Source organism: Canis lupus, chromosome 11 (assembly GCF_048164855.1).
Source record: "Canis lupus baileyi chromosome 11, mCanLup2.hap1, whole genome shotgun sequence".
Taxonomy (NCBI): Eukaryota; Metazoa; Chordata; class Mammalia; order Carnivora; family Canidae; genus Canis; species Canis lupus.
The window spans coordinates 35,927,746-35,950,445 of NC_132848.1; the positions used below are offsets into that span (position 1 = coordinate 35,927,746).

General features: G+C 49.7%; 1 protein-coding gene across 5 annotated transcripts in view; it reads left to right on the forward strand.

Annotated features, from left to right (window-relative positions):
- Nucleotides 1-22,700, forward strand: part of APPL2 (adaptor protein, phosphotyrosine interacting with PH domain and leucine zipper 2) — a 50,806-nt gene that overhangs the window by 20,057 nt on the left and 8,049 nt on the right. For 2 of the 5 annotated variants that reach the window (XM_072844262.1, XM_072844263.1), the window contains exons 5-17: nt 2,550-2,637; nt 5,584-5,625; nt 5,741-5,799; nt 6,510-6,656; nt 10,301-10,383; nt 14,143-14,301; nt 15,585-15,773; nt 16,945-16,987; nt 17,071-17,127; nt 17,223-17,311; nt 21,409-21,567; nt 21,751-21,803; nt 22,265-22,426. In XM_072844262.1, the coding sequence (XP_072700363.1) occupies nt 2,550-2,637; nt 5,584-5,625; nt 5,741-5,799; nt 6,510-6,656; nt 10,301-10,383; nt 14,143-14,301; nt 15,585-15,773; nt 16,945-16,987; nt 17,071-17,127; nt 17,223-17,311; nt 21,409-21,567; nt 21,751-21,803; nt 22,265-22,426 (1,330 nt within the window). The remainder of the gene's footprint in view (nt 1-2,549; nt 2,638-5,583; nt 5,626-5,740; nt 5,800-6,509; nt 6,657-10,300; nt 10,384-14,142; nt 14,302-15,584; nt 15,774-16,944; nt 16,988-17,070; nt 17,128-17,222; nt 17,312-21,408; nt 21,568-21,750; nt 21,804-22,264; nt 22,427-22,700) is intronic. The other 3 variants (XM_072844264.1, XM_072844266.1, XM_072844265.1) reach the window with 2 other exon arrangements.

Below are 22,700 nucleotides of genomic sequence, written 5' to 3' on the forward strand. Positions count from 1 at the left end.
CTTTTGAGTAGCTTTTCAGGTGTTTTTCTGTACCTGGGCCTATACTAGGTTGAAAAGTTTCAAGACAAGTTACTTGACTCAGAAATTAAAAAGCTGACTAGAAGTAGAGATTTGTGTGGCTTCTATTTTTAATGGAATGCCTAGGAACCAGACATTTCGTATTGTACACATACAGAGGTTTCTGCCCTTGTGGATTTCTTCAAAGGCAGAGTTTCTAGATCAGTTCCATGGAGAGTGCCTGAGACAGGAAGTCGTCCTCATTACAGATTACATTAACAAGTATGTGTCAGGCCCTCTACTCTGAGTATTTTCTGTTTTGTCTACAGTACCCATGCAGGGAAGATGGGATTATCCTTACTTTCAGGATGACAATACTGAAGTGCCAAGAGGTAGTCCCTTTCCACTCTATTGAGCAAAAGCTTTATGTTTAGAAGTGATTGTCCCTTACCTCTCAGAAGCTGGATGGCAAAAAAGTTGGTGACAAACTCCTTGATCCTTAAGAAATTAGGAAGACAATGAGTAGGTAGGAAATTTGCCATTCCTGAAGAGCATAATAATTGGAAAGCCACCTAATCTCCCTGATTTTTGGTTTCTTCATCTGTAAGTGGCAGCATCCAGAAAGCCCACCTTAACTGGGTTATTGTAAAGATTAAATTAGGTGATGTATATGATAGTATTGAACACGTAGCAAGACACATAATAGGTATACTTGTTGACTTTCATTCATTTAACTGTTAGTAGAAAAATACATTTCTTACTGAAGCTATTCAGGAAAAATAGTTAACACATTTTGTCCTGGTGGCATTTATTGGTGTGGCTGTCTTCATGTGTTCTCAGCAGAATAAAGCTGCCATGCTTCAGCTTGATTGAAAGATAGACCATTAACTGCTTGGCTGATAGCTCCCCTGCCTGACAAATGATTGTCTGTAAGCTTATCAAAGCAGCTCTAATGGAGGCACAGCCCTGAAGGACCAGATCTGTTGGAGGGACAACTGTGTGCACATGAGGGCTTCATATGTGACTGCGGTCACCCAGTCACCGCTGAAAGAAACTGGCAAATGCATACTGCCAAGAAAGACTGCTGGGTGATTTCCCTTTTGTTCACCAAGCAGGAATCCCAGAACATCTTCAGTAATATCTGTGTTCATTGCTGGTGTCCAGACTACCAAACATTTGTGAGCATAAAAGACTTTGTATCCAACACGGTATAGTAGGATGAAAATCCCAGCTGTTCCGTGCTCGCTTCGGCAGCACATATACTAAAATTGGAAAATCCCAGCTGTTCCACCTTTTTTTGCAGTCTGGATTTGGAGAGTTGTTTGCCTGTCTGTTAAATGGGTATAATAAATAAAACCTAACTCTCGGAGTGGGTGAGAACCAAATGATATAAAACCTGTAACTCTGGCATGCAAAAAGTACTCAAAAATGGTAGCACTGAGGGGGATGACTTTTATTTCTCCTGCACCATTTACAACAGGATTTAGAAAGGCCTTGACAATAAAGAAGATGTGGTCTGTGTATACAATGGATTATTCCTCAGCCATTAGAAACAACAAACATCCACCATTTGCTTCCACGTGGAGGGACCTGGAGGGTATTATGCTGAGTGAAATAAGTCAATCAGAAAAGGACAAACATTATATGGTCTCATTCATTTGGGGAATATAAAAATTAGTGAAAGAGAATAAAGGGAAAGGAGAGAAAATGAGTGAAAATATCAGTGAGGGTGACAAAACAGGAGAGACACCTAACTCTGGGAAATGAACAAGGGGTAGTGGAAGGGGAGGTGGGCAGGGGGTTGGGGTGATTGGGTGATGGGCACTGAAGGGGCACTTGGTGGGATGAGCACTGGGTGTTATATGTTGGCAAATTGAACTCCAATAAAAAAAAAAAAAAAAAAAGGAAAGGCCTTGACAAAGTGGAAGAAGAGAAAGAATCAGGAGCCATTATAATTACCTGGTGAGGGGGATCACATTTGAATACAGTCATCTTGTTCTTGGAAAGATCCTTTTCTGAAGAACAGAGGCCTGGGATCTGAGGTTTCAGTGGGGAGTCTTCTTTCTCCAGAGTAGTTCCCAGGCCTGCAGCTGCTTTGATTTTAGGGTTAATGGGCTCCCAGCAGGCCGGTCTTTCAAGTGTGACTTTGCCCCCTTCTAAGAGGGAGAGAGCTCAGGGTGGCCTGGTAAATATGACCTGCGGTGAGTGCTCCTGGTGAGCTGCCTTGACTGGAAGCACACTGAAAGTGTCCTCCTCCAGCGGGTGTGGCTCCGACTGAGAACACAGAACCAAGGTTTACAGTAAACAGACTGTAGCCATGGGCTCAGGGCCTCCTTTAGTAAACCTAACTGGGTCAGTTAGAACCTGCATTCAGTTTTAGTATCTCTAGGCCTATATCATTTGCAGCTTTATGAAGGGTTGTTTACTTGCCAAGGGAGTGTAACAGAACTCTTGAACCACACAGAAGAGTTCAGTATGATCCTGTGCCAAAATCAGATTGTGTCAGTAATAGTGGATATAATTTTTTTCAGTAAGATTTCTCTCTTTTTCAGCTTAATGTTCTCCATACAGAGCTGGCTAAACAGTTGGCAGACACGATGGTTCTACCTATTATACAATTTCGAGAAAAGGATCTCACAGGTAAAGTTACTGAGTTCAGTGCCAATTACCTTCAAAATATCAATTCATTTCATAATTGTTCTGACTGTACTAATTTCTTTAAATGCATGCATCATTGAAAAATGGGATGCCCATTTTTTCCTGAGCATTTCAGTTTAGCTAACTTTCATTGAATCCCCACTAAGTTCTTAGATCACCTAAAGGAGGTTATAGGCTGCTGAGAAAATGGAGTTGGAAACAGACAATCATAACATGTAATGAGGGCAGCAGGACAGGGAGGTACAAGGAATAAAAACAGCACACAGGAAGGTGTTATTACCCTTTTGATATTAGAGTACCAAGGAGGGCTCCCTGGAGAAAGTGATCTCTGTGCTGGCTTTTGAGAGATGAGTAGTGTTTACCAAGGAGGCAGAGATGACAAGGCTTATATTACTGGTTCGGAGCATTTTGAAGGCATACTGTTTTGGGGGAGTCATGAATGCTTTGGCGTATAAAGTGGGTGGCTTAGGGAAGGAGGGGCGGGGACCTTGCTTTATCTGTGCCAGACCCTGGGCTGCAGCCGGGAACAAGGCAGATCTCCTGGAGCTCACATGTTAGTGAGCAGGCATACCTGGGACTAGTTAGAGAGCGTGGTTGCCCTTTTGGACTCATTTTGGTTCTTCAACGAAAGACAAGAACAAAACTTTAGAATAATTTTATATCTCTGGGAAATCAAGGTAGCCAGAAACTGAATAAAAAAGAACTAAAAATCTTGGAAAAATGTAGTTGATATTATGAAATGGAATCTCGAATTCCTAGTCTTTTTGTTTTTTATGTCATTGAAAATATCCATTGCTTAGAGATTAAAGAATTGTATTTTCTAGAACACTGATGTAAGAAATTGCTGCCCAAAAAGTCCAAACCTGAGTACTAAGAGATCTGTTCAATATAGTATCTCTTCTTTAAAAATGTAACACCTTATGGGCTGCCCAGGTGGCTCAGGTCCTTATCCTGGGATGGCCTGCTTTGGGCTCCCTGCTCAGCGAGGAGCCTGCTTATCCCTCCTGCCCTGCCCCCCTTCTCGTGCTCAGTCTCTCTCTTAAATAAATAAAATATTATATATAATATATATATAATATTATATATAAAATATAGTATATATAAAATATTATATATTTAATATATATATATATATCACCTTAAAACGTAAAATTTGTTCAGGCAGAAAAGATGCAATACATCTTAAAGAGGGTGTCCCCCCCTTCCCCCACCTTGGAGATTTCCTGTGATCACATCACCTGAGGCTGTAGGGGGCAGGGGTAGAACAGAATCACCTTTTCCCAGGGGCAGTTTGACAGCACTAAGACTTGACAAAGAACAGGAAATGAGATGTCAGCTTGTATAGGGAGAAACCTTTCTTGAGCAGGGGTTTTCATGGTTTTCAATGTTGCTGTAAGTGCATGTAACTCCCAAAGCTCCATGTCGTCCTGTGCTGATCATCCAATATGAACTGAAAGCATTTTTCATGAAGACTTTCTCTAAATAAAATAATAGAAATGTGTGGGAATATCATTTTGAAAACAAATTCCAAGTCTTTTAGACAGAAAATAGTCCCCTCTCCACCCCCCAAACCACCCAGACCTACATTGTCAGATTTGTGTCTTTCAGCTTTGTGCATGGGAGGCAGCCCTGGCGGAGAGGGTCATGACCAGAGCTTCATTAATCCCGAAGGGCTCAGCGTGTGGATTAATAGTATTTGCCCAGGATGGTGATTTTGTTTGTTTTAAGAGAATAAAACTGTCTAATAGTAGTAAAAAGAGAAGCCTCTAGGTATCAATGGAAACTGTGAATCAAAGTAATGTTCTCTGATGACGCCAATACACAAGTTTGAAGGGTTTGGCCCAGGTCTTACCTGAGTCAGCCTGGGAACCAGATTAGAATCTGGCCTCCCCACTGCATGATAGCTTTTACCTGATGTTTCACTGCCTTTTTCATTTATGCACCAATACAAGTACATAACTGAATGAAGAGAACCTAGAGATAGTAAGGAAGCTATTTGACCCCAGAAGACAAGAACCCTGAAAGTGCTCCAATAGGAAGTGAGAAGGAGAGAAGAAGAAAGGGAAATGTAGGCCAACAAAGGCAGAAAGCAGCCCATTACCAGAAAGAGGCAGAATAATGTGAAGAGAAATTTACAAACTGGAGGCAGTTTTGAGTCAAACTGAAAAACGATATAAAAGTTATGAAAATGCTTTCCTTTGTTTGACAAAGCAAAACTGGACTGTGGTAGAGTTGTAGAAAGTGTTGCTTTCTTTTAGGTGTCTTTGTGTTTTAAAGTTTTTAACCTGGGACAGCCCTCCTTTATTGACCTCTTCATTTTTTTTTTTTGGTCTTGGACTTTGTTACGCCACATTAACAGTGCAGTACCCACCTGGGATAGTGGTGGTGGTTGGCTTGTCCCAAGTACCAGATATGAGATGGTTTCAGACTTTTTCACTAAAACTAGCACCCCATACTCCTTTATTAGTGGTGGCTTTGCTACGTGTTAAAATGGCAGCAACAGGGCATTTGTAGGTTCTAGGTATGGTCCAGGTATTCTGAGGAAAGAGGTATTAAAACTTTCTGGGCACTGAAGAATCGGAGCTTAGGTATGTACTCCAGGTCTCCATGAAGAGCCCACATCCCCAGAGTGCCCTCTGCTTTACAGACCCCCCGGATGCTATCTACGGGGAGTGACCAGAAGCTCAGTGAGGGTCACTGCATCCCCAAGTTGGGGATGCAGCTGAAGCCACAAGATCCAGTCAGACTAGGATTCCCAGCCGGGAGGCCGGAGCCCTGTGAGGCCAGAGGTCCAGAGGAGGTGCTCGCAAAGCTTTTCTCCTTCCACACATAGACTTTTATTTTCTCGGGGAAGCACAGAACTCTGGGTTGGCATATTTTATTTTTCTTTGCTCTAAGATGTTTTTTTTTTTTTTTTTTTTTCTCCAGAGGTTAGCACTTTAAAGGATCTTTTTGGACTCGCCAGTAATGGTAGGCATCCTCTGATTCTTGGCATGTGGGTTTAGTATTCATGTGGGTGGAGATGCTGAATGAATGTTCTTGCCTTTCAACCCATCTGGGTGCTAAAATGCCTCTTTATTTTCAGAGCATGACCTCTCAATGGCAAAATATAGCAGGCTTCCTAAAAAAAAGGAAAACGAGAAGGTAAGAACCTACCTGACATGTTGTTCTTCACCTTGTTTACTGAAGCTCCTTTTCTGTGTTCCTACTGTGAAATTCGTGGCCTTGAGAGGTACCTCAATGAATTCTTTCTCTGCTTTAATATACATAGATTTTTAATTACTTATTCTGAATCTCCTAAGTAGACTTCTACCTCCCTTTTCTAGCTTTTCAAACTGGTTTATTAAACACCAACTTGAAACCATTGTAAAATTACAGTTGCACAATGATTTCAACTCCAGCTTGGTACCTCCTGCTTGTGTGCCTCATACCTATTCAGGTTACCTGAATTTCTTGCTCGGGGTGTTGACTCTGCTTCAACTCATGTTTTTTTGCTACTATAGATGATATTGAACATTTTAATGCACGTAACTTATTTCTGTTGCATGATTTCCTTGAGCTAAATTATTTCCTTGGGATACAATATTAATGAGTGAACTAAAATGTTTGTGGCTTTCCATGCATGCCACTCTATTGTTCTCCTAAAGGATCTTCACCCCAGGGCAACCCCACAAGCACGGATATATTGTTATGTTGGTATTTTTTAGGTGGGAGTTTTTAAAACTCAAGGTGGGGCCTAGTCTGTGTTTTATTGTATTGGTCATAGAAATGGGTCTCATGAATAAACGCACATTGTCGTAGGATCATGCTCTAACAGAACTGCCACGCATGTGTTCCTCCCTTCTCTCCCCCAGGCAAAGACTGAGGTTGTGAAAGAGGTGGCTGCGGCGCGGCGGAAGCAGCACCTTTCTTCTCTGCAGTACTACTGTGCCCTCAATGCGCTGCAGTACAGAAAGCGTGTAGCCATGATGGAGCCCATGATAGGCTTTGCCCACGGACAGGTAAGCCATGCCCTTCCCCTGAGGGCCGAGCCCTGAGCCAGCTAGGGAGAGCAGCTTGGCCTTCATGCAGAGGTCGTGTTTAGGAGAAACCAAAGCATTGTCAGAGAAAGAAACGTGAACACACTACCACCCTGGAGCCTGCCTTAGATCCAGCACACAGAGAGCCTCCAGGCGGGCTGGCTCATCAGTAGCTGGACTTGTTGGGCTGTACGTGCTGGTAGTGATGGCCTCAATCCCAGGTCTCCTGTGGGGAGGGGCTGGCATGGCCCTTTGTCTCTGAGCCAAGTGAGAGCCAGGCCTGGTCTGCCATTCAAAGAAGCAGCTGACTGCTTGGAGCTGGGCTGACAGCCTAGGGCACTGTGTGCGTGGTGAGGGCCACCCAGGGCTGGGCTCTTATCATTGCTGCCATCATGGTCACAGCCCGCTCCTTGGCCTCTGGGGCATGGCAAAACGTTGCCACCGCTTGCTGAAGCCTCTGTCTGGGACGTGGGCAGCTTCTCCCCCCAATTAGTATCTCCTGGACATGTGGCTGCCAGGAGTCTCTGGCGGTAGGCTAAGGCCCTGGCCAGGCAGCTCTGCCCCTCCTCTCTGGGCCGGGCTTGCCCCTCCCCCACCATGCTCCAGCGTGCCAGAGAGATACCCAGGAATCTTCTTTCAGTTGATAATCTAGGGACAGAAAGGGATGTCAGGAAGAAGAATGTTGAGAAGAAAAAAGAAAATAGTCAGCAACTCTTTAAAATACACACATCTATTATTATAATAAGAGCATCTATTATTTTTAAATACGTTTTAAAAATACGAATGTTTCAAAAAACAGCATCAGTAGCATTCGGGGAAAGGGGAATAAGAGAGGATCCTCAAGGGCAGAGATCCTCCTTCTTAATGTGATTATGACATTGCTGAATGGCGAGGTGACTAAAGTCAGTTTGTGTCTTCAGAGGTGATATTTAAGGAGAGTGCTGTAGTCTGTGTCATCTGCGTAAAGCTGGGGAGAACCAAAGTTAGGCCCATCCAGCCGTGGGCTCCCATCCGCAGCAGACTCCTGACAGCATCCAGCTTCCTTGCTGTGGGCACTAGTGCCCATGCTATGTCCTTGCCCACTCCGCTGCCCACCTCCCTCCTTCTTTAGGTCCCGCAGCTCTGCCCGGCAGAGTGCCTGGCTATGCTTTCATTAATGCCCCCGTCACTCTGTCCAGGGAGGATTGACAGCCCTTGCTGGTGGAGTGGTAGTCCTAACTAATTAGAGGCCCGGGGGCCCTGGACTGAGAGCCTCAGAGAGCTGAGCAGCTGCAGGCTGATCCGCTAGTGGTTGGGGAGCCTGGTTGGTGAGGGGGGGGCCTCACAAAGTCTAGTACCCTGCTTTACCGTAAAGACCACACCGCTTCTCCCAGCCTGCACTTGATAAGTGGAGGCCGCCCCAGGGAGAGGGGGCTCTGCTTCGAGAGCACAGAGCGCCAATGTGCCTGGGGAAATGGACAGAGCACACCTTCTCCTTGGGGTGGGAGGCCACAGCGGCAGGTGTCTGACAATGGAGAGTGGCACGTTTCACTTTAAGCACAAAATACCCAAATTTCAAGACACAAAACCAAATAGTCCCTCCCCTTGCAGACTTTGAATCCTGCCAAAATTATAGCTCCTTTGCCTAGACCAGTTGATGTCTAACCACATGAATCTTTTGGATAATTCCAAAGCATTTACTCTCCTTCTGACTCATCAGCCCTTTGAGATTAGCGTTGACTGGGTGTCCACCCTTGTTAGCCGATAGTCATGTGACCACTGTACTTCCTGTGGCTCACGAAAGGCACGTGAATCTGGGTCAGGCTTCTCAGTACCACCCACTTCAGTGCAAGCTGTCCGACTTTATTTCTGCCTTCCCTGGCCCTTGTTAAACAGGTTTGCAATGAAATCATGAATCAGTCATCATGCCTGAAACAAACCAAGATTTTGTAGCTATGTGCAGGTTTATGAGATCACAGAAATCAACAGTAGTGTCACATTCACTGAGTAGACCCTATGAAAGGTGGCCAAGATCTCATCCCTCCCTTCCATTCATTCAGATCAGACTGTGGTAGGGATTGCATGAGCCCCTGCCCTAGGAGCTTACAGAATAGAAGAGCTAAGACGTGGAATTCAGAGGATAAATTCCAAGGAGTTCGGGGAGGGAAAGGAGAGGAAAGCCACTGTGAGGCTGTGTCCTTAGAAATGCAGAAGGCTCATTTAATAGACTTTGATTTTGAGGTTTCAGAGATTCCAAATGGCATTTACTGTTTTGATCTCTGTATGATTAAAAGGTTATGATCTCTGTTATGATTAAAAGGGCCAGAGCAGCTTCTTGCATTATTATACCTCACATGAGGATAACTGTGATCATCTTGTTTTTATACTATGAAAACCAAGGGTTTGGGGGCACATACGTCCCCAGGATGCCTCCTGTCAGAGCTGCCCTGGTGACACCTGTCAGCCTCATTGGCGCATGTGTTAGAGTTCCGTGCCCACCTTTCAGGGCAAGGGCTGCTTCCAGATCAGACACATGAGCTGGCATAAAGCGTGAGAAATACATCCAAGCTGAGTGTTTTCTCTGTTTATTCACGACCTGGGCTTGCAGCTGTTCTAGCTCTGTGAATAGCACGTAAGATGGAGCAGTTCGCACCTAGTATCCAGGTGTTTTAAAGGCGTGGCCATGGAAAGAAATGGAGAGTTGAGCTTTGGAACCAGATGGTTATTGACGTCAGTAGTGCACCAAGGTGGCCCCTATTCCCCAAACCTTTGGGATTTGTGAGGCAACCCAGACTTTCTGGGATGTGAATACCCAGCAGTCACAGGAAGTCAGGACTTCCTTCTATTTGTCCCCCCAAAGCCAGCAATTAAAGTTTTATTTTCAAAGAGACTGAGCCCTCCTGGGGTCCCCCGTCTTGGGCAGAGAGAGCATGCATCCCAGGACGTAGGGGCAGGAAGGGAGCTCACCTGTGTCGAGCGCCTCTTCGGGCCCAGAGCTCCGCTGCATCGTCCACACGCACAGTCCCCTCTGGGTTGACATCAGGGTGAGAAGAACCTCTTAAGGGTCTGTAGCCCTGTTTCCCCTTCGCAGTGTCTCAACCATATCATCTGTCCAGCTCGTGTTCCGAGCTGCATATGGCTTGTTGAGAGGGGTCAGCGGTGGCCTTCAGGGTGGGCCTCTCTAAGCACCACCCACTGCGCTACATCCGGTGCTCGCCAGTTTCTTGCTGGTGCTGTGCACGTCACGTGTCACTCACCGATGGAGCCCCTGGAGACACAAAGGTGAAAACCTCCTTGCCCCCTAGAAGCTTTCTGTCGAGAATTTAGAGGGAAAGAGCTGATGATGAGAATGTCAAAGATAATTGTCAGTAGTGACGACTGATGCACCTGGCCTGGTATGTGCCAAGCAGAGCACTCACGTAATCCCTGGTGTTGATGGCCTTTCAGTAAGAGCTAGTCTGCAGTGCACTCGGGGCTTCAGGAGGAGCTCCACTGGCATGGGCCCAGCAGAGGCCCATGAAGCCCAGGAGCACATGCACACGATGAGGCCGGCCTCTGGAGCTGCCCTTGTGCTGTATGCTCACACCGGCTGTGCTCCCTGAGCCCCTTTCCTAGACGACTTTCAGCATCACGATTCTGTCTTTCAGATTAACTTTTTCAAGAAGGGAGCAGAGATGTTTTCCCAAAGTATGAACAACTTTTTATCCTCAGTTGCGGACATGGTTCAGAGGTAAGGCTGCGCTCCAGTCTGGTGGGCCTTTGCCTTTCCTGCTGAATCCATCTCTCTGGGAGCAGGGAGGGCCCCAGGAAGCCCCGCCTGTGTGAGGTCTGGGCAGCCAGCCCCCTTCTCAGCTGCCAGTATTCGGGAATACTGTTGTTGGAACGTAATGCCTTCTACCGTTCCCACCCGTGGGGGCACCGAGGGTGAACAGGTTAGATAGCTAAAGAGAAATTGTCCAGAAGGGGACTTAACCATCAAGTTCCAGTCCTGTGCTGAGGGAGGGTCTCGTGTTTGCTGACAGCCAGCCTTCACATCCTGCAAGCCAGGACCCAGTGTAGGATTGCAGTAGATTTGGAAGTGGTCTGGCTTCCCATTTGGGGCCATGGGGTTCATCGCCAGGAGTGCTGTGACTCTTCCGGAAGCTAGCTGCCAATTTATGCTAGATAAATGAGGCTTTAAGCTGCTTTTGAATTAATTTAACAAGTTGCACTTCAGCCTTGCAAAGGCTTATTTTTTAAAAACACAGCATCCTGTCTCCAGGCTGTCCTGCCACATTTAGTTGATGCTATGGCTGCTTGGACGCCCTTTGCCTCCATTGCCAGTGTCTGCGACAGGAGGCTTGTTTAACTCGCACTGCAGACCTGGTTCTGGGAGCACTCCGTGATTTCTGAAGTAGGGGACAGAGGGAGATAAGTTGATAAGCAGACAGACAAAATGGAAGTAGGAGTGGAGGATTTTACTGTGTGTGGAAAAATGGAGGAAGGCCACTCACTTTCTTGAGGATGTTGCATTTCAAAATACCTTTTCCAAAAAAAATTATTTTAGAGAGCACAAGTGAGTAAGTGCAGGGAAGGGCAGAGGGAGAGGAGAGAGTAACTTTAGCAGGTTCCACACAGAGCATGGAGCCTGATGCAGGGCTCCATCTCCCAACCCTGAGATCATGACCTGAGCCAAAACCAAGGGTTGGACACTTAGCCGACTGAGCCACTGGGGTCCGTGCATTTCAAAATACCTTAAGGTGAACCAGTGGACTCTGTTTAGGTAAACATGTACCTCAAATGCTGAAAAAAGAATAAATCCCAAGAAAATCAGAGCTCAGCATTCATATGAGCATGCAGGAAGGTTGCAGTTTTGAAGGCATCTGTGCCTTCCCAGAAGTCACTGAGCTCTTGTCCCTGGCCACTGGCAGCAGAGGTGTAAACTGGGCTTATGATGAGGCCAGAAAGCACTTTGAAATCCGATTTTAGCTTCCTGCCTTTTAATCTGATTGTTAGCCACCAAATATTAGGAGAGAGGAAGGCAAGGCACCTACTGTCACTTTTCACCTTCTTTCTCCCCCAGCCCTCTCTCACTGCCTCTTTCTTACCCTGCTTCAGCTCCCAGAATTTCCTGGCTTTCTGTGTCCTAGGAGAACCATCTGTGCTTCAAAGTTTTTCATGCACTAGATTTTATTATTTATAGATGGCAGGACATTGGCGCTGGTGTTTCAGATGCTGTGGTGTATCTCCCTGCAAATCTCACAGCCTCTGTCCAGCCCCCAACCCCGGTCATTATCTCTGTGAGCTGGTACAGGTTAGCCCAAGTGCATAGTAGTCACTTCGGCAGTTCCATGTGATAAGCGTGAAACCCTGGCTGTGCCGCCTTCTCTCAAGGGCTGGTCCAGGTCTGTGAGTTGTCCCTCTGCTGCCTAACAAGGTCTAGTTCATTAGGAAGGCAACAGCCCCCTGGCAGTGTTCCCAGCTGAACCCGGAAGCACTTGAACCTCCTGGTTCCAATAACTAAAGCACTCAGATTAACCTTTAGGTTGGTGAGTGGATGCATACTGCCACTCCTCTCCAGCCAGGGGGTGGTGCTGCTGCCACACTGCTGTGCCGCTCAGGGCTCCAGGGCACTGCCCTCCTTCCCCTGGAGGTGAGTGCCCTGCTCCTCTGTATCGAGATGTGAGGGGATTCAGAACCCAGCCTAAACCAACACAATGGCCTTTCCAGTCACCCAAAGAGCCAGATTAGTCCCTAACCCCACAGGGACACATTTCTACCTTTATTCTGGGTTCCTGCTGCTGCTCTAATAGATATTCAGTTAAACTTATTAAAAAAAAAAAATTTGGAAGAGAACCTATTGAAAGTTACTTTCCTACTCTGCCCTTGGGTTCTGGGAGCCCTGCTCAAGCTGGGTATTGGAAGCGGAGTCTTCAGGGTTTGTGGGCAGCAGGAGGGGCAGTCCCTGACCGCTCCCTGGAGTTGTGTGCAGGACGTCATGCTGGCACACATGAGTGTTTTTCTGGGAGAGGCAGTCCTAATCTTTCTCTGGGTCTTCAAGGGGGCTTCTCACCCTGGAAAGCTTAAGAACCTAAGTGGTTTTGTATACTCTGGCTCCCTCCTTCCACCTCCTGTCCTGCTTTTTTCTCTCATTCTCCTCTCCCGGTCTTGGCAGTGACACGCAGGTGAGCCAATGAGGCTTGTTCTCAGCTTGCCTGTCTTAAGGCTACCAGAGGGGTGTCCAGCTGTTCTTTTCAAATGTCAAAAAAGCCAAAATTAATTTAGATAGACTGTTTGCTTTGAGCTGCATTAAGATATAGGCTATGTACACTGTGAGACTCCAAGGGGAGAGCATGGACCGTACAAACTCTTATAAGACTTAAAGAACCCTTTTGAGAGAAAATCCTGAAGAACTCACTTTGAGAAACAGTGGACTGGCTGGCCAGCCAGAGCTCCTTCAGACTGTAATATCTGTAACTCAGTCTTACCTTCTTTAACACCATGGAAGAGTGGAAGTATGCCTCGCTGTCTCACGTGGATGGGCCACGTTGGGCAAGATGGTGTTCAGGACTTTTATATCCAAGGCTCACCACTGGGTAGGGTAGCTATCGGGGCATTGCTCTGTGGGAGGAAAGGACAGCTGCTTCTTTGGAGCTAAAGCTTCTCGGTTTTCCACCTCTCAGCGTGCATACATGCCAGAGCCTGGACACTGGCCTCCCACCCTTACTGCGTAGCGTGGGCAGTCCTTGGCTGGCGGCCCCTGCGGTCTTGGGCAGTGGTATGGCTACCAGAAAAGGAAGAACATTGTCTTTGTCATTGTCACTGCACCTTGATTCTACCTTCTCATTTCCTATCTCCAGTGGCCATTTCCACCTAAGGGGGGCTGGGGGGGAGGGCGGCAGGAATGACTGCTGTCTCCTTTCCAACTCTTTTGCAGGTGGTCTGCACCTGTAGCCCTGAGAATGGGCTGATCAAAGCTTTTTTCCTAAGATTTGCATGAGCGTGGGGCGCCTCAGTGTCTTTAGTCAGTTAAACGTCCACCTCAGTGCCTCAGTCAGTTAAACTGACTCTTGGTTTTGGCTCAGGTGGTGATCTTGGGTGGTGGGGTGGAGCCCCACATCAGCTCTGGCCCTTGCCCCCGCTCTTACATGCATATGCACTCCTCCCCTCACCACACACACTCTAAAATGGATAAATGGCTCTTAAAAAAAAAATGCACCAACAGTTCTGAACCTGGATACCACTTTGTCAGCAGAGAAACTGCAGAAGCTATTTCACTGGGTTCAGGCATCATCCAGTGGTGTTCCTATGTTCTGATTTACAATAGCAGTCATATAAACACTTAGCAATGCAGAATCAAGTCCCCACAACCCCCAAGTGTCTGGAGCCTGAGCTCTCTTCACAAGGCAGGAAGCCCTGGGGACGGCTCTGTCATCTGCTTCTGGGTGGTGCTGGGTTGGTGCTAGGCCGGCCAGTGAGGAGCAGCTGACCTGACACCTTCTGTCTTAAGCATCCAGGGGGAACTGGAAGCCGAAGCAGAGAAGATGCGGGTGTCCCAGCAAGAACTGCTTTCCGTTGATGAGTCTATTTATGCCCCAGACTTTGATGTGGCTGCCCCCCAGATCAACAGGAACCTCATCCAGAAGGCTGGTTACCTTAATCTGAGAAAGTGAGAATGCCATTGCTTGCTCTTTCTGAAATCAGCTTTCCCTCAGAGTGGCTACAGGGCATCCGCTCAGTGGAGGGTGGGGGCAGGGCAGGTTGGGGAGTAGTGGGCCACCCCTGGCCTTCGTCACTCTGGGCCTGTGCAGATAGCCCACTCTTAACCAGCATCATCATGGACCATAGGATTACCGACCCTCCCCACCCTTGGCCCAGGCCCCAGAGGGGTGACTGCTGTGTGGTTGAGGCCTGCCGCTAAGGCCAGAGTCTGTGGGCCAGCAAGCATTCAGGTCATCCCGGTTCACACAGACTGATCCACACTGGAACACTCTGGGCACTTTGAACTGAAGGGAGGATGAGGAGGTTTCCTGTGTCCAAGAGCAGGCGGAGGCTGTTGGGTGTGGTGAAGACCTAGGTTCAGTCAGGCCTCCTAGCTGGGCCTCAGTTGCATCACCCACAGAACAGAGCTGCTCATCACACCTTCTAAATAAAGGTGTTACAAGAACGTTCCTAGTAGGTCATTCCTAGGAGATAGTAAGCACTCAGATGTTAGCTATTACTGGTTTTTGGAAATAATTGTAATTATTGAAGCAGGAAACCTAGTGCCTTGCACATAGTTGCTACTTGATCAGCACTGAATCAAGTAAGTGCTATTTCTCAAATGGAGACTCCACAGAGAGAAATTGCCAGCTGTTTTCTTACCAAGGTGGAACGAGATCATGAGTTAAATCTCTCCTTTAGTTTGTATGGCTAGAGTACCCTACAAGGTTGGTGTTACCTGCCAGTTACTGGATATTCCTCCTCTAAGCAGCCCATAAAACATCCAGTTTGAGCAAAACTCAGTGTGGTAAAGTCCCACAGGATTCGGGGTGCTGGGAGCCACGGTGGCCCTGGTGACTCTCTCTTGACTGAGAACAGTTGGGCTCTGTGTCTTTGAGAAATGACCACCTAGGTTTCCAGTTTCCAGTGGGGATGGACTGATCTGTTTCCAGATCTCGGGAGGAGCCAGTGTCTGGCTGCCAGTGGGTGTGTACGTGCCATCCCACAGCGGAGCTGGCCCTGGGCCAGCATCTCCCGTGTAAGCAGAGCCCATAACTTCCAGGTCACTCAGGCTAAGTGGTACCTCTTCTGCTCCTTTGCATTTGGATTATTTCCAAAGCAGTTTTGCTTTAATGTAAAGAAGCATTATTTCTAAAATGCCACTAGTACTCATCCAGAGGCAGCAAGAACTTGAGGTGCTGGGTGCACTCCCCAGTACCAGCAGGCTTTCTAAAACCACAATTCTTACAGTAAAACAGGGCTGGTCACTACCACATGGGAGAGGCTTTACTTCTTCACACAAGGTGGGAACCTCATGTGTCAACCCCGGGGCGCCGTGGCAGGAGGCCTGATCCAGGACCTGGACAACTGCTCCGTGATGGCGGTGGATTGTGAAGACCGGCGATACTGCTTCCAGATCACCACGCCCAACGGAAAATCGTAGGCCACACGGGTGTCCTTGGGAGGAGAGCGAGTATAGTGACTCCACCCAACCCTGCCAAGGGCCTCGTCCCTCCATGCCGGCTGCTCTTTGGGAGGAAGCTTTTCTGTCCTGTTTAAGCAAGCACACAGGCCCCCTGTGGGATCCACTCTGCCTTATTTAAGGGGTCCCGGTGCAGATTTGCCCCATGGCTTTGGAAGAGACATGACCCCTGTGTGGCAGGCAGCTGTGGAAGGAGCTGTTTGTCAGCACAGAGGCTTGGGGAAGGCTGTGGCCACTCCTGCCTGCCCCGCAGCTGAAACTGAAGATGGGATGGTGGGCTCAGTGATGGCACTGTCCGCAGAGACCCCCGTGAGCTTCCGGGACCCAGCAGAAGTCACCTGGTGTCATTCACAGATCCCACTACAGTGGGGACCCCTCTGAGCCGTAGTTCGAAACTGTGCTCCAAGGGCCAGAGCCGCCCATCCTTAGGTTGCTGCTGCTGGATTTGCATTTGCTTCCGTGTGGGGTTCTGAGCTGAGATCCTAAGTGGACAGGAGCATGTCCGGGCAAGCTGGTGCAAGCCGACCTTTTGCTGGACAGGCAGGGTGGTTTCAGACTTTGTCCTTCTTCCTGGGTGGCAGGAGCAGACCGGGATCCCAGTTGTGGTCCTGTGCAGTCACTTAACTCCTTGGTCTTCTCAGATATAAGACAGGGGTGGGATCTATGCTCCCCACCTCCCACAGATGTGGAGTCCCTGGAAAGGGTTAAGCCCCCACCGCAGGTAGGGCAGTGTTACCTGCCTCCCGTTCTGTCTCCCCCCATGGGGAGGGAGGTGTGGAGTGTCTGCTAACCCCTGTGGGCATGTTTGGGAGGAGGGACCAGGGGCTCCTGGCAGCTCCAGAGTCTGAGAGCCCACGAGATGTCCATGCTTGAGGACCCACAGCCTCCAGCTGGTAGAGCTGAGCCCAGCTGCTCACTTTATAGATGAGAAAGCACAGGCCCAGGGGAAGTACGTGTGTGTCCAGGATCACACGGTGATGGAACAGTGAGCCAGAACCCCATTGTCTTTCCTTCCTGTCATGCTGCCTCCTGGCCCTTCCTGTGGGGCCACCACTGAGTTCAGTGTCTGTGAATAAGCCTCAGTCACAGGGGTTTGGGAAGCACTGACTTGGATGCACTTTATTTCAGGGGAATAATCCTCCAGGCAGAAAGCAGAAAGGAAAACGAAGAGGTAAAGGTTTTGTTTTTTCACCTGTGTCCTAGTCTAGCGGGTGACTGGGCTCCAGCAGACTCTTTACTGTCCTCTCTCCACAGTGGATATGTGCCATAAACAACATCTCCAGACAGATCTACCTGACCGACAACCCAGAGGTAACTCGTGCCTCCTCCCCTGCACCCCCGGCCTTGCTCAGTGTGAAGGGTGAGCACCCGTCCTGGACTGAGCGGGACCTCCTGTGCGTTTGTAGGCAGTTGCCATCAAGTTGAATCAGACGGCTCTCCAAGCAGTAACTCCCATTACAAGTTTTGGAAAAAAGCACGAAAGTTCGTGCCCCAGGTAACTAAATGCCGTGGGAAAGTGGTTCCGGGGTATTTATGAGTGATTTTGTCCTCATAGCCCCCCTAGGGGTGGAGTTCAGGCTGCTGGGGAGGTGGGGTACGTGCCCGATCCCACCACCAATGAGGGGCAGAGCCAGGAGCCGCAGCCGCCTGACCTCAGCGCATCCTGCCTGCTGGACCTCGGCTGCAGTCAAGCAAACACGACTTGCCTCGAGGGTCAGCTGGTCAGGGCTTCTCACATTTTCTGTCAGCAACAACGACGTTCTAGAACCAAAACAAACCTTTTTTAAAAAATAAGGGACAAAGTCACCCTTTCCACATCTGTGTTACAGGTGCTTTCACATGTGTGTTACTTTTGCCTTCTCACGTATATTTTTCATATTTTTACATTTTTTGTTACTGTTCCTTTTTGTCACTATAGACTTTCATGATTTATTATTATTAGCCATTGACTATTTAGGTGGCATCCTTTTCCTCTGCTATTATCATGTATAGTGAATATTTTCATGCATCCAGCTTCGCTCCTGTTTTGAATATAGCTTTCAGGTTATTCCAAGAATCCCACCTTTTAACTTAATGGCAGTTACCATTTAGTTAACTGATAAAGGGCTGTAGTATTGGTCATGCCAAAGGTAAGTTAAAATTAGGACTGTATCTGGTGTCCATTTTCAGCAGCACGGTAGAAAGAACCCCATTAAATAAATGTTTCACAGATATTATCTGTGAGTCCAGACAGAAGTCATCAGAAAGCTAAGCGTTAAAAAAAAAAAAAAAAAATAAGAAAGCTAAGCGTTCACCCCCTTAGCTTAGTCTCAGTGCCGTGCGGTGGGGCGCCAGTGTGCACACGCAGAACCCTGGGTGCATGGGAGGGAGCCATGGAAGAGGAGGCCAGAGGGTAGCCAGGGTTCTTTTGTGAGGGGACTGGGTGCTGTGGGGCAGAACTGGCTGTGAGGAGGGGTGGGGAAAGGCTGTCCTGCGGCTCTGTGCATGTAGGACACATTGGATCTGGGGTGTGCAGGGAGAAAGGCAGGGCAGGGACGCCCCACACAACGCAGCTGGAACAACCACAGAACCTGAGGAAAGGTGCTTACAAAGGGGCAAGAGGCAACAGGTCACACCTGAGTGCTGGGTGCAACCCTTCCATAGGCAGTGTGTTCACAAAAGGCAGCTCTAAGGAGGGCCTTGAGTGGAAATGGAAATACTGATCGGGCCAGCCAGCTAGGCTGCCAGCCTTGTCGTGGGTGCACACGCCAGCCTGCTCCCCAGGGGCTGTGGGGGTAGGAGCTGGGCACATGCTGATGGCTCGGCCCTCGGCCTCTGTCTCCCTGACTTTATGATACGAGAAGATGCAAAACTAGGCCACCGTCCCGGTCCCTTTCCAGTTCGAGCAGCACTCTTTCTAGAGTGCCATGTGTAGTTTACTAGCGTTAGTAATTAAAGGTGTGCTTGGTCTCCTAAAAAACGTGTAGCTTAGATTTAATTATTCAGCAACTGATTTTTCTCCCAGTTGTAGAATCAGTAAATCACACAGAAGAATCCTGCAACAAACAAAACAGACCGCTAGCCAGCCAGCTGAACCAACACAGAGACTGGAAGGGTGTGGGTGCTGGAGGTGGGCTCCTCTGTCCCTGAGGGTCAGCTCGTGAAGAATGAATGTTTGGATGCCACTGAGGCGGGGGAGCGGAGAAGCTATTCTTGGGAACAAAGTGCCACTCAATTCTAAGTGAGCACCGTGTGGGCCTCTGCTGTTCTGCAGCCCGAGGCCTCCAGGACTCGTGCATTATCTGGCTCCTAAAGTATCATTTGTTTGTGGAGTAGCTGCTCTGGGCCCAGGCGCTGGGCTAGGTCGCAGAGTCTTGTTGGTAAAGACAGGCAGAAGGTAAATAAATATTTTGTGAAAATGGAGAAAAGTGCTCTGGTGTTAAAGGCGAAGGCGCTGGCACAGAGGCCTGCCTGCAGAGATAGTATGTAGCCAGAGGTGAAAGATGAGCAGTAGCAGAGCCGGATTCCTGCGTCTCCGGTAGCCGGTACGGAGGCTAGAAGCCGAGAGAGCAGAGTGTGCTTGAAGAACCGAAAAAGGAGTCCAGGATGGCTAGTGTGGGCACAGAGGGATGGGAGCCAGGTGAGGTTGGGGAGGGAGGGAGGCAGGAATGGATCACGAAGGAACTTGGGGAGTCAGGAACTTGGAGAGTTGTCGAGGGGGAAGAGAGGTAGGTGTGTGTGTGTCAAGACAGATGATCCACGGTATGTTGTCTGAGGGCAGCTGTGGCTACGATGGACGACAGCACACAGAGCTGGGCAAGCAGGGGTCCAGTCAGGGCCTATGGCAGCAGCCCAGGTGATGGCGGTGGCATCTTATATCAGGCAGGGTCTCTGCACAGGAGATGAGACTTATTTGGGGACTTGTTTTGGAGGCACAATGTGTAGGACTTGAGATCAGTGAGTTGTGAGTGGAAGGGACACATGAGATGACGACCGTCATCTGATTGAGCACCTACATGGATGGTGGCATATTGAGAGAGGAAAGGAGTTGCTCGTGGGGACCAAGAGTCCCTTGTCTTCTGGATGTAACATTGCGGAGCCCGTGATGCATCCCAGTTGTCAAGCGGTCAACCCATGACGCAGGTCTGGAGCCCTGAGGGAGTCCCAGGGCTGGGGATGTGGACACCGGCTGTGGTGGTAGACGAGGCCATCGAGGGAGGGCCTCGGGTAGAAGCCTCAAGAATTCCAGCGTCTGGAGTGGAGGGAAGAACCTGCTAAAGCCCCCGCGAAACAAGAAGGAAAGTGGTGTGAGGAGGAACCAAGAAGAGGAGCTTCAAGGAGGAGAGCTCCACTGTGAGCCGCTTTGCTGTGGGACCTTGATCGCAAAGCGTGTCTGCCAGAGTGGTGGCCGGAGGTCACAGTGATGCCCCGCGTCACTCGTGTGTGCAGTCGTCCGGGCCGCCGTGCCCTCGACTGGCAGTGCGGGCCTCGCCTGCCGGGTCGCCGCGCCGCGCGCTCTTCCCCAGCCGCTGGGAGCCAAGGCCGTGGGCCCCCTCCCCTTTCTCCCGCGAAGCCTCTACTCGGGGCTCCCCACCTACGAACCTAGCCCCCGGAGGAGGAGACCGGGTGGCTCCTGCTGTTTGGGCGGGAGGCCGTGTGACGGGGCGTGCCAGCTGGCGGCGGGGCCTCGGCGGCGGGGCCCTGGGCTCTCCCGCGGCTCCCGAGACCACACTCCTCTTCCGGTGACGGTGACGGTGACGGCGGGGGCGAAGGCAGGGGGTCTCCTTGCGGGCCCCGCCCGTGCAGCATGTCCATCCGGGCCGCCGGCACTCCCCTGGCGGGGCCGTGCCAGTCACTCCGTGCAGTGACACCCGGGGTGAGCGAGGTGCCCGGGGCCTCGTGCCAGATGAGCTAGGAAGTCAGGTCACCTGGCGCCGTCAGCCTCCCGCAGGAGCTTGCGCCCTGGCCGGGGAGGGGTATGAGGATGGGACCGGTCAGATGACGGCATCGTGACACCGACGGAAGGAGCACGCGGCCCGTGGCGTCCCCGGCCGTGTCCTCTGTCCTGCCGCAGGCTCTGGGCAGCTCCGTGCACGGGACGGCCGGGCTCCCGGGGCGGCACAGGGCTGCACACAGCTCGGCGGAGGACGGGGAGCTCGAGCGGCTGTTGGAAAGAGGGTGCCGGGCTGGGAACGGTAACCGGGAAAAGCGTGGGGTGCGTCCGGGGGCAGAGCCGGGATGTGTTCATGCACCGAGCAGTTGGGAGTGCCTTCTGGGGGCCGGGTAGGAGCGCGATTTAGCTGCAGCCTGCGCCTAGGCCTGCCTCCCAGGGAGGAGGCCAGAGAAGGCCTAGGTGACGTCCTGACCGGCACTGGCACGTCGTGGTGCAGAATGCTGTGCCGCGGCGGGGGGTGTCCCAGGGTCCCGGAGTCCGGAAGGAGTCCAACCAAGGACGCCAATGCTGTTCCGTGAAGCTTTCTTTGTAAAATTAGTTCAAGATTGGCTGAAGTCTTCACCCTGGTCTGTAGATGTCACACCGCGCTGAGCACGTGCTCATTTGCTTGCAAAGGCACAAGGTTAAGAGGGATGTGATTTCCCCGTTTCACACTCCAGCCAGAACCTGAGAAATTCCGAGATGGAGAATGACAGGATTGTTCCCACAGCAGAGCTCCGTGTCCCCAAGGCCGATGAGCTCATCGCACCCGGGACACCCATCCAGTTCGATATTGTCCTTCCTGCCACAGAGTTCCTGGAGCAGAACAGAGGGAACAGGTACACCCCGAGGGGGGTGCGGGGTGGGCTCCTGGAGAAACGAGAGGAAACTCGAGGTCTTCTCGAGGTCTTCGGTGCCGGCAACCACCTGCCAAGGCTGTTGCTGTTCTGACTTAGAGCTCGGGAGTTCGCGTCCTTTTAGCCGAAAAGGTCTTGATTGTCGGACTCTGGCGGTTCCCCTAGGCGCATCAACCCTTTCGGTGAGACCGAGGACGAGACATTCCCAGAAGCAGAAGGTGAGTGGCTGGGGCACTCCTTCCCCCTCACAGAATGCCGCGAGTCACTGAAAGGAGACGGGCACTCACGGTCCAGGGAGCCAGGACTTGGACTGTGAAGCAAAATTGTGACCCACTGATTGTCCTCTGGAAACTCAGTAGGTCTGTGCAGTTAAGGCAGGTCTTGGGTCAAACCTGAGGGGAAGTGGGCAGATTTTCTGCAAGTGTTGCACTGTTGGCCTCATCCATGCCCTTTCTGGGACTCCCACATAGAAAGTTCCCGAGCCTAAACCAGGTATCAGATTACTCCAAAACAGATCCAGAGAGAATGAAATGGTCACAACAAAATGCAATCACGGTGAGTCATAAATATGCTGTTTCATTTTAGCCAAAGACACACATCACAGCTCATTCTTGAATTTGAAGATATGTGTACATTTATTTTTATTTTTTTTTAAATATTTTTAATTTATTTATGATAGTCACACACAGAGAGAGAGAAGCAGAGACACAGGCAGAGGGAGAAGCAGGCTCCATGCACCGGGAGCCCGACGTGGGATTCGATCCCGCGTCTCCAGGATCGCGCCCTGGGCCAAAGGCAGGCACCAAACCGCTGCGCCACCCAGGGATCCCTGAAGATATGTGTAAATGGAATTTAAGTTCAGATTTTTGACACGTGATGTACATCCTTAGAGTAGAGCTGACTGAAACTTGGTGCTCCCTAGAGCAGAACCTGAGTTCCCAGCCAAGGCAATTTAGGAGCTAGAAGTGCTGCCAAGACCTCATTTTCACACTGCCTCATGACTGAAGCCTGAGACTCATTAGAATAAAATGGCCTTAAATTTAAAAGTAGGACCTGAGAGTTGATACTCCTTACAGAATTAGCCAGAAAGGGGGTCAGTGGAGAGGGAGGGAGGA